The sequence below is a fragment of the Passer domesticus genome, chromosome 5, assembly GCF_036417665.1.
Source record: "Passer domesticus isolate bPasDom1 chromosome 5, bPasDom1.hap1, whole genome shotgun sequence".
In the NCBI taxonomy this organism is placed as follows: domain Eukaryota; kingdom Metazoa; phylum Chordata; class Aves; order Passeriformes; family Passeridae; genus Passer; species Passer domesticus.
The window spans coordinates 25,505,113-25,519,928 of record NC_087478.1 but is presented as its reverse complement, the minus strand read 5'-3'; the positions used below and the strand labels follow the sequence as shown (position 1 = coordinate 25,519,928).

Here is a 14,816-nt window from a genome sequence, read left to right as displayed (position 1 = left end):
GGGCTATTTCTTAAGCCCAAAAAGTGAAAGCTATAGACAAAAGAAGAATATAAGGCCAACATAATTTATCAGATTTTATTATGCACTACTGAGTTCAGAAGTGACAGTGGGTTAGCTGTATCTGAAGTTAATCCTCCAGCAAGATAACAAAGACAGACAAAGCACTCTGCACTTCATTTATATTTCACAGAAATAATTTGGTTTCTAAGCTCTGCATCCTTGTGTTTACAAAATGGTTAACTGTCTGGTATTCTGTGCTCATCAAAGAGGTAAGTACTTTGATTTTTACTTATCTTAAGTTTTGCAAATATAGAAATGGAAATATATGACTCAATTGCAGGAAAATGAAAGTATGACCCAGCTGTTCTCAAAACAACTTGCTTTAAAATCAGTTCTAAGACATCTATTATCTCACCACATTCCACTTAAAATTAAGTTATTGTCAGTAAAGCTAGAAATGGCAGAAATGGCATACAGTAAACACTGACCATTCAGTTTCAGTTTTCAACAAGACTTCTGATATCCTCAAAATGAAGGTATTATGAATCAGGTTGCATTGATTTTTCCAAGCTAGGAATTAATTTACATCCAGCCTACCTCTGGATATTCCAGTGGGCATTCAAGCCTGCTTGCTGCTGTGTTCAGTGTCTGAGTTTGAGCAAAGGAAAACAAGAACTCCCTTTTCTGGAAACATCCTAGAATGCTTATCCCTATGAAAGCAAGGTGACTGTACAAGGATCAAGGCTTGGGTTAGGATGACTCTTACTGCCACAAGAACTGTAAAATGCTGATCAGCATAACACCAATTGAAATAAATATCCTAGCATTTAGTTGGAGATATTACCAGATGAGCTCCATCCTGTGTCCCACAGAACTCATCCCTACTGAAAGGCATCATTTGCCTGCATCCCAAGGTTCTACTGAGCAGAGAACAACATGAGTGGGGAGGTGATGCACACTGAGGTGCACGTGCAGGAAGGAGACAGGACCTGGGAGTACATCCTTGATACACCAGTTCTGAAATACCCATCTTGTATCCATGTAATGTAGAGGGATGTCTTAGTGAGTCAGCAATACTAAATATTGCAAAAAAAAAAGTAAAATATGCTACTTTTCAAATGTTAACAAGATATTAATAAGAAAATATTTCTTATTTGGAACATGTCTCTCCAGTACAGGCTGAGTTCAAAGACCAGTTTTTTGCAACTACATATCTTAGTGGGGAAAAGATTGATAGAACTGAAATTACAGTATCTCAAAAATCACTGATGATGGTTGCAGTATCTTTAATAAGCCCTCTGATTAAGTGAATATTGAATAGCTGAAATACAAAGATGACAAACGTAGTGTCCAAAACTTCTACTCACTTTTTATTTTTTTTCCCAAACAACATTCAGCTGCATTTCTCTGACACCCATAATTTCAAACAGTTTGCACAATTATTGCTTAAAAATATAAATGTTTTCCTAAGTTTATATTCAAGCATGTATTTTTTCTATGTTGTCCAATGTCTCATTTATACATTATTCACTGACTTGTTTATGCCTTTATATTTTAGTGCAACTAAGACTTCATAGAAGACTTGATGCAAATCCAAGATCTCAGGAGACCTTCAGAATTAAGACATTTCTTGTCCTTAAACAATTTGACAAAAGGACTAAAAATAAGAACCTAAGTATATTTCAAGGCATAATAATTCTTCCAAAAAGGAGCAGTAATTTGCTTCTTAATTTTCTCTGATGGTATTTTCTCAGTTGTCAGTGAAGAAAAGATGATGGCTCAGTTACAGTATCAAGGCACAGAAAGCTGAGTTTAGCTATAAAGAAGGGAATTATAGATAACAAACTTTTTCCTAAACTTGAATCAAGACTTCATGTCTTGAACATAATTATCAACAACTCATCTATCACTGAGAAGTAAATGTAATAGGCAAAGAACTAATAATTTGCTTTCATTTTAAGAGTTACTGATGATGTGTTTAATCACTTACCTAAATTTTGCCACATACTGAAGATTTCACATCCCATTGTTACCCGCATGTCACCATATCTGCAGTGTATCAAAAAATAAAGCAAGAAAGCGAAAGATAATTTAAGAAAATCAAGTTCATATGCCATTCTGTGTCATTATCAAATGAAATGTCTCATTTGTAGTCCACAAAAAAACCCCAAAACTTTGAAAGTGCTGGTTTCTCCCAAGTGTTTTGCTCCTTTAATTGTACCCAGCTGGATTCCTAAACCCAGGTTTATTTGAACTATTGTCAAAATGCTACACATCACTAACACAGCTGTGAAGCAAAACCTATTTTTGCCATAACATGCTCCAGTTCTCTCTCTGAGAGGAAAGAGTTTTGCTCTAGCTTAAAGAAATACAATTAATTCATACAGACAATAGCATGGCAGAAACACCTGAATAAGTTTGAGTGACTAATGCTTTCACTGGCAATGAATGGCTGTTTTCCTCCCAGTGTCTGAACCAGTTCAGGCACTCACGAAGGTTATTGGCTCTGAAGACCTGTACAAAGAGCCAGAACCAGCTCTTGTTCTAGTCAGTGGACATACCATTATGTATTTTTTTGGGGGGTCCTTTTGCAACCTCTAATGTCTTGCATTTTGAGAAATTTTAAATCTGTTAGTTTTCTACAAGTTGATAGCAATACTTACTTTTCTAAAACCTTTTTCTTCTTGGAAGGTGTGAACATCTCCAGTTGCAGACATAACTGGTTTATAAAAATGACAGCAAGAAAAAAGTAGGAATCCCATATCTACAATAAGCATATGGCATGTGGTTATTTCACTTTCTCAGTACGATCTATGATCACCCAAGATGCAAAATTTCCAATGACAGCCCTTGTTTCAGCCTCAACTGCTAAATTACTCAACCTGCTTTAGACTAAATTTCTTTGACTCAAAATATACTTTTCACCAACCCCAAGATGTTCAGCAGAAATACATCTATTTACATATCCTACATCTTGAAATGCAAAAGTTTCAAAGTTACAGATTAGGTTTTTTCATCCCTCCAAATCAAAAAGCCTAACTTTTGTAAAGTTGCTTTTTTTTAAATAGAAAACTACAAAAGTTATGCCCTTAAGCCCAAAACCCCAAAAATTCTGACACCTCAAAAGCTATCACATAACAGGACTGACATTCTCTGTCAATCACACTTTATCATACTATTTGCAAGTCTCACTTGCTGCAAGCTTCACTGGACAAAACTAAAGTAAGATTTTGTTAATATATTGCAAATATACAGATTTTTTTCTGCTTATGCTTTACGAAATAGATGTTGAATATTCTACTTAGAAGACTTAGAGATAAAATTAAAGTGAAATACTAATTACTATAAACTAATTACAGATGCTTCCTGATTGGAAGTGTAAAGAGAGCCCTATTCCAGACCCTGCAGCTCAGCAGGACAGCAATAACATTGCTAACCATTCTAAAGAACACGGAGGCCTTGTCGACAGGAAATTCTTCTGTCAGTTTTAGCCTCTGAACTTACATAAATTCATAAAGGATAGGCTTCCTCATGTTCACTTAAGTAGATAAATCTGCATTCCTGCCAATCTATCTAACAAGAGTCTGGATTTTCAGAGAAGCATCCACAACCCTGCTGGAAGTCAACAGGAGCTCAGGGTCTTCTCTAGGAAGGACATTCTGCACTTTTCATGATGCAGCAGTTGGACTAACATCTCTTGGTTGGGTAGAATATTCATTCACGTTTGTTTCCATGGAAATGTGTCTTTTCAGACACTTTCCTAGATCTTCTCATCTGAATCCTAAAAGCATAATCTGTAATTCACAATTTATTATAAATGCAGTATCTCACTGTATGTGGTATGCACTAACATCTTTAACTACATTCACCGCGAAGTGTCATAATTTTCTAATTTTAATTATGCAGCATGTTAATTGGTCTGAGACAAATTACAAAAATATAAACTGCATTTTATATAAATCTGCATTGATTAAAAAAATGAAATACTTTTTCTTTCTGCAATAACTGAAAAACCCAGCTAAATAATTTCATTTCTTTTTATGATCCAAAAAAATTGCTACATGAAAATCCTAAATAAGTAGTCTAACAAAGAAGCTCAAATAACAAAATGAAAAATTAGATGAAATTAAAAAAACCTCATTTATAAGATAGTCCTGTATTTAAGAAAAAGCATCTCTGAGCAGTTGAAATTGCAGATTTTTTACATATTCTAGCTATTTAGATGATGGAGCTAAGATTAATAATCACCAATCCACAGGATGATGTAGCAGCTATTAAGTCTATAGTTTACTCTACCTTGTAATCAAAGTTTTCATTTAAGAAGTTTTTACGAAGGGCATCCGAAAGGTACAAGACTGTAGTAATGATCACACTAGGAAGAAAAGAATAAAAACGACAGGAATTTTCATTATGTGGAAATTCATATATAGTACTCAAAGCAGGACAATTTTCCAGCGAAGAAATTGACGTAGTGTGTCTGGTGGCATTAAATACTACATTTTCAACATACCATATAAATACTTAACAACATCTATTGGCAGAAAACATGCCCATTAAGATAATGAGTGCTGAAAGAATGTGCACTGAAAATAGACATTCTATATAGAACATAACTGATCAAGACCAATCATAAACTTTGTTCTGAAAATAATTATGATTTCAGATTTATTATACACCTTATCTTAACAGTATTAATACCTACAGTTGTACAATTTGTTTTCAGCTTTCTTGGTATTGAAAATATGTGCATATAGATCATAAATGCAAAATATCTAGTAAATACCAATATTCAACATTGACACCTGTATGAAGAAAAAGTCGCTTTAATGACAACAGATAAATGCAAAACTGTGTGAGCTCTGAGAGAAGGATTTGCTTCTAAAGATCTCTATGCTGTATGTTGTAAAAAGTCATACATTATCCTACATTTACACCTGCATGAATTATAATAATCTATCTTAAATAAATATATATGACCAATATCCTCTCACAGTGGTTGTCACCACAGTTCAATGATGGCTTTGTTTATTATAGCAACCAACTTTGGTAATGTACAGGAATAGAACATTCTTTGAGATTACTTAAATGCACCTAATTTCAAAGGTTGTTCAAACCTTAAACTAAACTTTGCAGCCCTCTTGTCTTCCAACATATTTAGTCAAACTAGAAATCTATGTAAAGCATTAAATTGTTTTTAAAAATAGTCAGAAGGGAATACTTATGGAGAGGGAAAAAAAGATAAACACAGACTGATCTTTCTGCTGTTATGTATTTTACAACAATCAACTGTTTAAAGATCTTCTGAGAAAAAAGGTTATATCTACACACTTAATTTAATTACCATCTGTCTATTATTAATACATTTAGTTCTTCTTTGAACATCATTCTTGACCAGCATGTTGTTACAATGCTAAAATATGCTTCCCTTTCTATATTTTGGACTTCTTTTTTTAAACTATTTTTTGCAATACATTCAAGACAAAAAGATTTAATAATACCAGCAATATATATATATTTCAAGGTTACAATATTTTTCATTTTTAGAACACTGGAGAATTAAAGTTAGCCAAGCCACCTAGAATATAAACTGTATTTTTCTTCTAGCACTTTGAATAGTTTTCATGTTTATAAATAAAAACTGGCTATGTATAATTTAACATATTAGTAGTTTAAATGTTTACTTCCATCCTTCTACTTTTAAAATTACTGTCCCTGCCAAACTTTACCTTCTGTTTGATGTGCCTGAACACCTGCACCAGCCAGTTCTGAGTCTGCTTCTAGAGCAGGTCTTGAGTCTCTAGTTTCCTATTTATTCCTATTCCATTGCTGAAGTGCATTTTCATATGTATTATTTTCTCAAGGATTACACTCTAACTTTTCTATCCAAGCAGTGTTCCATGCTTAGCACTCATGGGTAAATTAATCCCACTTTTTAACCAATGGAGAGTTACAGCCTGGGTACAGCACTTGCTATTGCAGCATGGAACACAAAGTGAAATGTTAGTAAAATGCAGTATAAGAAAAGTTAATAATCGAGGCATGGGTAAGAACAAAGCCCTGTCATTCTTGTTGTTGTGCATGATTTAATTCAAGGTCCATATGCTTCACAGAATGGAAATAGTTTGTATATTTCAGGAAGACATTCTGGTAGAAAAAGTCAGTTTATCAGAATTTTTGCTATATGAAATTTCCACCTAAGTCCAAAGTAATAAATCCCTGAAAACATTACTCAATAGAAAATTCCACAAGATCCATAACCATACTGCCAAGTTTACATGACATAGTTCTATTTATGTCTGAGACAATTCCTATCTTGCTACATTCCTTCCATGGAAGGTGAAACTGAAGAGAAAAACCTGCTTCAATTTTTATGAAGTGAATAAAGTAGACAAATGCAACTTTTAGAATATTTTTGAAGGATTTTCCTGAGATAACAGAATAATTGCAATGCAAGTATTTCTTCCTATAGGGAACATAGCTCAGGTTTCATTTATTTGGTAAGCCAAAGATATGATATGGACTAGTTGATAAAATGTGGGTCTCTAATATGAGAGGGTATGTTGTAGATAAAAAAAAACTCAAAACACCAGATGCAACACACAAGGTAGAAGACATTGTTTTTGACCCGCCATCTGTTATTCTGAATCTACAACAGTCTAAAATCAGGTAGAACAGAAAACAAGCTAGGGCTGGGGATGCTCATCTACAAAAAAAGCTGAAATGCACAAAGCAGAGGCAGCAGCCAGAGGACAGCTGCCTGATTCAGTACAGTATTCACATTCCAAGTTGATTCCCAGCCAGTGATTGCCAAACAACAACAACATTCATTTGAAATCCATCTGAGTATCAAACTATAAACTACTCAGTTTGTGACAAGACTTGCTTTTCTTCCTCTTACCACCTGCTACATATTTGTTCAGAATGCCTGTTTCACAGGAGAGAACCCTCTACTTTTAACTGCTAAGTTATTCTGGACTCATACACAGGATGCTAACCCAATGTCTGGTAAGGCCATTGTTGATGGAATGGCTTTTCCATCACATTTTCAGAGCAAACCTTTCTGCAATAAGCTGTTTGAAAAATCCAGAAGTTCAACAACTGTTTACTGCCTGGGCTATGCTCTGGCAACTTGGCTTTTGCCTGGGCAGCCAGTGGTAGAAAATGACAGTTTTCCTTTTCCATGCTGATATAGGACAAATGTATAACATGAGCTTCTCATTCCATTCTTTTCTATTTCAGAGTGAAAAAATCCCAAGCAGAGAGGTATTCAAACAGAAAAAAAAATTATTTCATATTTCATAAATAAATGAAATAAATCTTGAATCACGTATATGTGTATGTATCTATTGTTATAGGTTTATGAGCTTATTTATACATGCATGCCTGTGTATATATGCTTTTTGTGAAGGACTGAATGCCACATTCAGTTGCTAGCAACATTTTGCATTACATAAAAGCAAAAACTTGTAGCAACACTATGTATTACATAAAAGCAAGAATTTTTGTTCATTGTAGGAGTCTCAGACTCCCACACCATAGGAGCTAACAGGATTCTTTAGAGCAGCCATTATGATGACACTAATGCTGATTTGATACCTCCCCTTACTGTGTATTCCATTTGAGTTACTTTTCTAATAATAATAGTAATAGTAATAATAATAATGTATTTTAGCCATTACTGAATTTTATAAACAAAAGGATTCTCTGCCTAAAGTACTTATGCCCAACTGTCAATAGATACATTTGTAATTTCAGGGTGAGCAACATATTATGTAAACCTTACTTTACAGATAAATTATTTTACTATTAATAGTACTATTTGTACATCTATTTGCATGCTTATAATATTCAAATTGAGGACTGGATGACCTAACATCTCTACTATTAAGTGGAATGCTAAAAGGCTATACATAGTTAATTACACAGAGATCTTGAAAATTAAAGATTCTTCTATATCAAGAAGCAGAAAATTAGTTCTTTGTGTCTCTGCCTATGATACATAGGCATAGTATATTATGAATATCAAAGATTTGCTCAGCAAGTAGTTGAAGCTCCTTTGCTCCCCAAGTCTGTTTTAATAACACAACATACCTGAAAAGTTCAGCTGAGTCTGTTAACTGCTCTCAAAATATGCCAGGCATATAAAGTATTAGACAAATCTTTCTTCTCCTAACCTTAAGGTAACTGAAGCCAGTGACCATTACACAGGGATTTCCAGTTGAAACTGTGAAAGTTTTCTCCAGAGGAAGCTTCAATTTTAGTCAGGTATATTTTGCTATAAAATTTAGTATTTCTCTCTCGCACTAGGCAACTGATCCAGACATCTTCCTATATTACGTGGTGCTCCCCTGCAGTTACAAAGAGAAGCTAGATACTACCTACTTGATGTAGAAAGAAAGTCCACTTCTAGAATGAAAGAAATTGAAATAATATTTTCCATAGTAAACATAAAGCCATATTTTTCACTTCATTCATGTTAGAAATATTAAACAACCATAAGTAATTATTTTGCTTTCCTGCACGTGTGCTGATTAGCTCAGATATTACAGGGTTATGAAGCTTTAAACAGTTATTTCTGTCTCTTTGCTCAGCTATTAGAAGCTAAGGATGTTTTTTGCAAGTTCTCTTTCCATTACAAAACACAATTTAAAAAATCCATTTCTCTGCTTTAGTGTTAAGTTTGCCTTTTCAAATGTTACTTTATTTATCAAATTTTAAAAGTCAATTGGCAGTTTATAATGCTAGCCATTAACAGTTTCGCACATTAGGCATCAGAATATTCAGAACTATAGATCATACATGTGTTATCTTGAAACATCTTAGTATCTGGACAGTTACAGATTTGACTTCTTGAGCTCATAGTACCTTCTGGTTTTGGTGGGTTTTTTAAATTTCCCAGACAGCATCCAAGTATCAGATGCTACATAATTACTGAAAACATTGCAACTAGAAAGAAGAAAAACCCCTAGGAGCCAGGGGGCAGTAAGATTTTTATATGTAAATATTTTATATTGTAAGAATTATGGCATTTTAAGACTCAGAAATATTTCAGGTAATTTTAGTTCTGCATACATAAGTAAGAGAAAAAAAAAAGTAATTTCTCCCTCAGCAAAAGCTTATTCCTTGATTACATTCTTGCTAAGACTTATTTCTTCCCTAAAGACAGGCTAAATCTCTCTTCCTGTAAATATCAGACAGTCTGAATTCTTATATCAGTCTATGGAGAGGGGGAAAAGCAGTGCTGCTGTTGATGGGATGGCAGTGATGGGTGATGTGATGGCACACACACTGCCTTCAGGTGAGCCACAGTCTCATGAGTGAAAGGCCAGACAGACGAGAAGGCAGCCATGGGATACAGGAAACATAGCACCTGGTTTATTCCTGGGAAGCAGAAGTTTGAAAAGACTCAGACTGTTACTGGATCACTTAATTCTGCTCTTAAAAAGATGGGCTAGACCTTCTAGCTTTTTCTTTTAGAGATGAATGGAGCAGAGAGTTCAAGTAGTTTTGCCTTCAGCTGTGAAGAGTCTCAGATCCCTGGAAGTGCTCTGGCTGATGAAGTGAAACTCAGGAAGAACAGCTCACTTCTCTCTGTGGGGCAAGCAGTGCCCTAATTTTGCATTCTGCCTCTACGATCTTTCCTTTGCATTTAAAGATTTAGGGCTGGAACAATTCTTGCAAAGCTACTACTCTGTGCTTTTGACCACCTTGAGGAGGAAGCTGAAGGAAGGCAGTCACTGCCATTGCACGAGGAAAAGGAAGAAGCTCCCATTCAGAAACAGCTCTGGAAAAACTATTTCTCTGCAGCTGACGAGAGAACAGATTTTCCTTTCTGCTGCCTCAAAAAGGAACAGAATAGAACATAGGAATAACGAGGCTTCAGCCTACATTCAAGTACACCTGGTCAATCCCCTGTCTCATAGCAAACTAGCACTTCCTCTCCATAGGAACAAATTCCTAACCAAGCAATTATTCAAAGCTGAATTGGTAAAGATATGCTTATAGCCCACATGCTTTGTGGGCAGAAGTTCTTATGCAATTGTGTTATCAGGATCAGTTAGCTGGTCTGATGAGCTCCTCGTGGCTAATTCCCACCAGCAGTTATTGTCAGCTTCTGCCTAACTTCTTTCCCTGACAGAACTGGGCATAGACTCACCTCCTAGATGGTCAGAAACAACATGACATGCATTAATATAGGGGGATGTGTGGTGGTTACTGAAATACTGGAGAAGAAAAGTGCTCCTTTTGCAGAACTTGGTATCATCTGAGTATCACCAGCCATGTAATACATGCCAAGGTCGTTCCTAAATCTTAGTTCTATACATGTCAGCTGTTGCAAAGCCATCTGCCAAACCAGCTGTTACTGGAATATATAAAAATTTCTTAGAGTATTTATTTTGTCTAAAAGTTCCTGTTTTTGTTTCCTTCTTTCTTGTGCTTCACTGTTTATTTCTTAAACATAATTACCAAATGCAGGCTGGTACCAGTCATACCTTATTTAATATCATACACAGAAACAAATGATCATATACATTCTTTAATTAATTTTTTTTCCTGGAATTTAAACTTGAAAATATTAGCAGCACTGAAGTAATAAAAATTAACAAAAAATTGTTTCAAGTCATGACAAAGTTTGAACAAGTACTTTGCTTGTTCAAAGCAAGATATTTTGCTTAAATATCCATACACACACATAACAAACACAGATTGTAAACCCAAGTGTTGTTAGATTTAATTGTACCAGTTCTATTGCTACTAGTAGTATGTACAGCACCACAATTAAAATTCTCCTTGAAGCTAGCAGGCACAATGCAGAATAGAACTGAATTTTTATCAGGCATTGCAATATGTATCATGAAGGTTTAAGGCAGTCCTTCATTCTGGATTCCTAGGTCTGCCCAACACAACGCTCCTCCTCTGCTGACACTGATGTTGGTACAACTGTGCTGACTGCTCAGCTGGGTTATCTGATCTAAAGCTAAGACTGCAAAAAGGATAGGTGGTGTTAGAGGTGAAATAAAACTTAATATATTGTTTCAGACCTGTTCTAATTACTTCTCAGAAATGCTGGGAACCCATTTCTTTAAAAATAAGGCGTGAGCAGACAAAGAATGACTGATGGGCTGGTTTCACATGAAAACCTCACTCAGCAGTGCTTAGAGTCTCTTGTCATTGTTGGCTTTTTGCTGTATCTCATTTCCTGATTTGTGATTTTTGTGCTTTTTCTGACAAACGCTAAATTAAAAAACATGCAAAAGCATCTTTAACAATATTACAGTTGAAAATTTCTTCTTGAGAGCAAACAGATCTTTACCAACTCAGAATTTCAAGAAACAGATTTGAAAAGAAGTTCCTCAGAGACTTGTCATTTGTTACTTGGAAAACAAAGCTGTTGATGCTTTGCAGCTCTATTCTGTAAAAGTGTTTTTGAGTTTCCAGTTATATGTGCTTACTAAAATTCAGAACAGAAAGAAGTATATAGATTAGATAAAAAAACTGCTGTATAAAAGAAGTGCAGAGATTTGAAATCTTAAATTAAAATAAATAAAACTGCAGCCAGCATTATTAAAAATACATTTAATTTTTATTACATACATCATATAACTTTATTTTTATTATGATCTGTGCATACTACCTATACATTTTAATAACATTAAAAATGCCTTACTTGTTTGCAACCAAACGCATCACTGTCCAGTCTTTTGGAAACATCTCTGGTCGTATTAGTATCCGAAATACTGTGAAAATCTGCAGCAGGAAATCCTTCGGAAGGAAAAGAAGTAGTCATATGTCTTTGCTGCTTTAAAAAGAGCAGTGAGCTTTAGAAATATTTTAATCAGAGAGAAAAAAAAAATCATTATAGAAATAGCAGAATTGTACTTATTTTCACCATAGATGAACCTCTGAATGCTTTTTTTTTATTACTTCCCAAGAATTTTCAAATAATGATTTAATTCTTTCTTCTTAAAATGATGAAAATAATATAATGTGCCACTTGATTGACAGCAGTGCATAAAAGAAATGTCAAAGATGCATTTGGTTTCCACCCATACACTTCCACAAATGCAATGTTGAGAACAATTTGCAAATCAAAAAAGCACTTTACAAACACCAGAGAGTTCAGAATATCTCCTTAATCATGCCAGGTTTTCATCACTTTCAAGATTCATTCTAAAAGCAGCAGAGAGAGTGTAAGGACAATTTTGTCATTGACTTGACAAAGACCAGTGATTCCAGTAGAGATGCCCAGGCCCCATAAGTGGCAGTGCAGCTGGCTGCTGTGTGCAGGTCACTTACCCTTTCTGCTTCATTTGTTGGATCAAAAAAAACAGTCAACACCTGTGAGCTACTTTGAATGTAGAAAGCACTGGCTGAAAGCTTTTAGCATTATCATCTCCTATGTCATGTAACTCACTAATAAATAATGAAAGTATTCCTCTCAGCACGGTTTTTCAGTTTTTCTTTTCACAAATAAAACTGACAAGGGACCATCTTGATTATGTACAGTACTGCCAGGATTCTTTTAGTACGAAAATCGAGCTGTTGACAACATGAAGAGCATGAGGCAAGTGATAGAAACACACCTAACAGAATCAGTGCAGTACCTGACCTTGAAATGTTTGGTGTTCATTCTGCCCACATCATTTGTAGAGAGTTACCTCGAAACACAGATGAGATGAAGATACAAATAATTTTGAACACCAAAATATATTCTCAAGTGCATTTATCAAAGCGTACATGACAGGCATTGCACAACAGATGTCTTTCATTAGAGAAGCACTGTAAAGGGGGATGAATACAGGCACTGGGTAAGGCAGATGAGATCCCCACATCCACCCACCAGAAAAGATTACATAAAAGAAACAACCTGTTTTCTGAGCAAGATGCCAAAAATTATCTGTATTAAAGAGTATAAATGATACTCACTGCAGATAACGTACTATTTGAATGCAGGTGACCAGTTTTACAGATAAACAAGTACCTACCTCTACAAAACAACATAGTTATGCCAAGCCATTTTTCTGTAGGTTTGCACCTTATACTTAAGTGCCTTTTTATTTTGCAGAGGTTACCTCCCTCCCCTGTGAGTAATCCCACAGCTCTGTGCCATAATCCCAACAATATGGCAATACCTTGAACATTGCTGCATATCGCCTCACAATAACATCCCAGATTCTTTCATACTTCCTTTTTATCTCCTGTCCAGACACAATACATGTTTCTGCCATTAGGGATCTCACCAGTGGACTGCTGAACTGAAGAGGCCAAATGGCTGTTATTGGGAAACCATAAAACCATGCAGTCGTATGAAGATTTAAAACCCAAGGGCTGCATGAGGTGGAAACACAGCACCTCTGAGATATTCCTAATGACTTTTGAACAAGCTAACAGTCAGAAAGGAAGATCATATGTACTTCATTTCTTTGGGTAATAGGCTAGAAGCAGAATACATCTTTTATTCCAAGCAAACTTTAAAACAAAGCAAATGTAGACTCTGGCATTTCATTTTGAATCATTAATACCCGGCTAATTATTTCTAATTTTCATTGAAAAAAATAGAAAATGGTGTCATCAATGTAGCAATATTAGCTGCAAAACATAGATTTAGTAACAGATTTTAACATTTAAAAAACATTTTTGCCGGCAGTATAAGTGAGCTAACATTTGGTTGGTTGAGTACAGATAGCATTAATGTCTCATATGTCTTCTATCTTAAAAGACAAAAAGGAAATGATTTTGTCTTTTACATATTCTAAATACCATCTCTTAATAGTTCTACTTAGTGTACATAAGGTTTAGTCCTATTTTAAGATAATACTAGATATTACCTTATTAGTAGTACTAAACTATAACGTCTAGTACTAATTCCCACCACTTAAACAACTTCACACCTGAAGGATGGGATGCCATCCAGAGGGACCTGGACAAGCTCAAGAAGAGAGCTGGTGGAATGTCATGAGTTTTACAGAACCAAGGGCAAGGTGCTGCAGCTGGGTCAGGGCAACCTGACCTGCAGCACCACAGGCTGGGGGAGGAACAGACCCAGAGCAGCCCTGCCAAGAAGGACTTGGGGTGCATGAGAGGCTGCACATGAGCAGGCAAAGTGCCCTCCCAGCCCAGAAAGACAATTGTATCCTGGGCTGCATCAAGAGCAGCATGGCCAGCTGGTCAAGGGAGGGGATTCTGCCCCTTCTCCAGTCTGGTGAGATACCACCTGGAATGCTACATCCAGCTCATTGGATCTCTTGGGGTACACATGAAGCATTTTCATCTGGGTCAACAGTCCACTTTGAAGGTAACTGCATGATACTCCATTGCTTTGATTCAGACTGTAGGATTATCAGGCTACTGGTATCAAGGTTTTGTAGAGTGTCCAGAGCGCCAAATGCCAATAAGAAAGAGGATAGTTCCACAGTGAGCTGTCAATTCCTGGGCAACTCATCCATCCCTTGGACAGCTCCTTTCCCAGGTCTTCTTTGTTTCACTGCTTTCTTAATTTACATCAGAAGCCACCTAAATTAGTGGCTTTAGAACTACCCCTCTGCCCCAAAACTCATCCTTTCACAAGTTCCATATGTGATGGATGGTCCTGCAGAGCAGGGGAAGGATGGTGGCTGGAACTGATCTTCACACCCCCCATGCCCTCACAAAGCCTGTGCCCAGGGGCCATTACAGAACAGTGGAATAAACTCCACTTGGTATTAGGCTATGGCAGCCACCTTACCCTGCTCAGCCCTTAGAGCTGAAAGACAGGAATGACAGAACTATAAGATTTACACCCATCCTTATGAAATATTATCTTTTTCTTCATCAAA

General features: G+C 35.8%; 1 protein-coding gene across 5 annotated transcripts in view; it reads right to left on the bottom strand.

Moving 5' to 3' along the window:
- DOCK4 (dedicator of cytokinesis 4) overlaps positions 1–14,816 on the bottom strand; it is a 224,731-nt gene that overhangs the window by 41,581 nt on the left and 168,334 nt on the right. For all 5 annotated transcript variants that reach the window (XM_064422379.1, XM_064422377.1, XM_064422380.1 and 2 more), the window contains exons 27-30: positions 11,669–11,763; positions 4,297–4,372; positions 2,664–2,764; positions 1,991–2,049 (exon numbers count right to left, since the gene is read on the bottom strand). In XM_064422379.1, the coding sequence (XP_064278449.1) occupies positions 1,991–2,049; positions 2,664–2,764; positions 4,297–4,372; positions 11,669–11,763 (331 nt within the window). The remainder of the gene's footprint in view (positions 1–1,990; positions 2,050–2,663; positions 2,765–4,296; positions 4,373–11,668; positions 11,764–14,816) is intronic.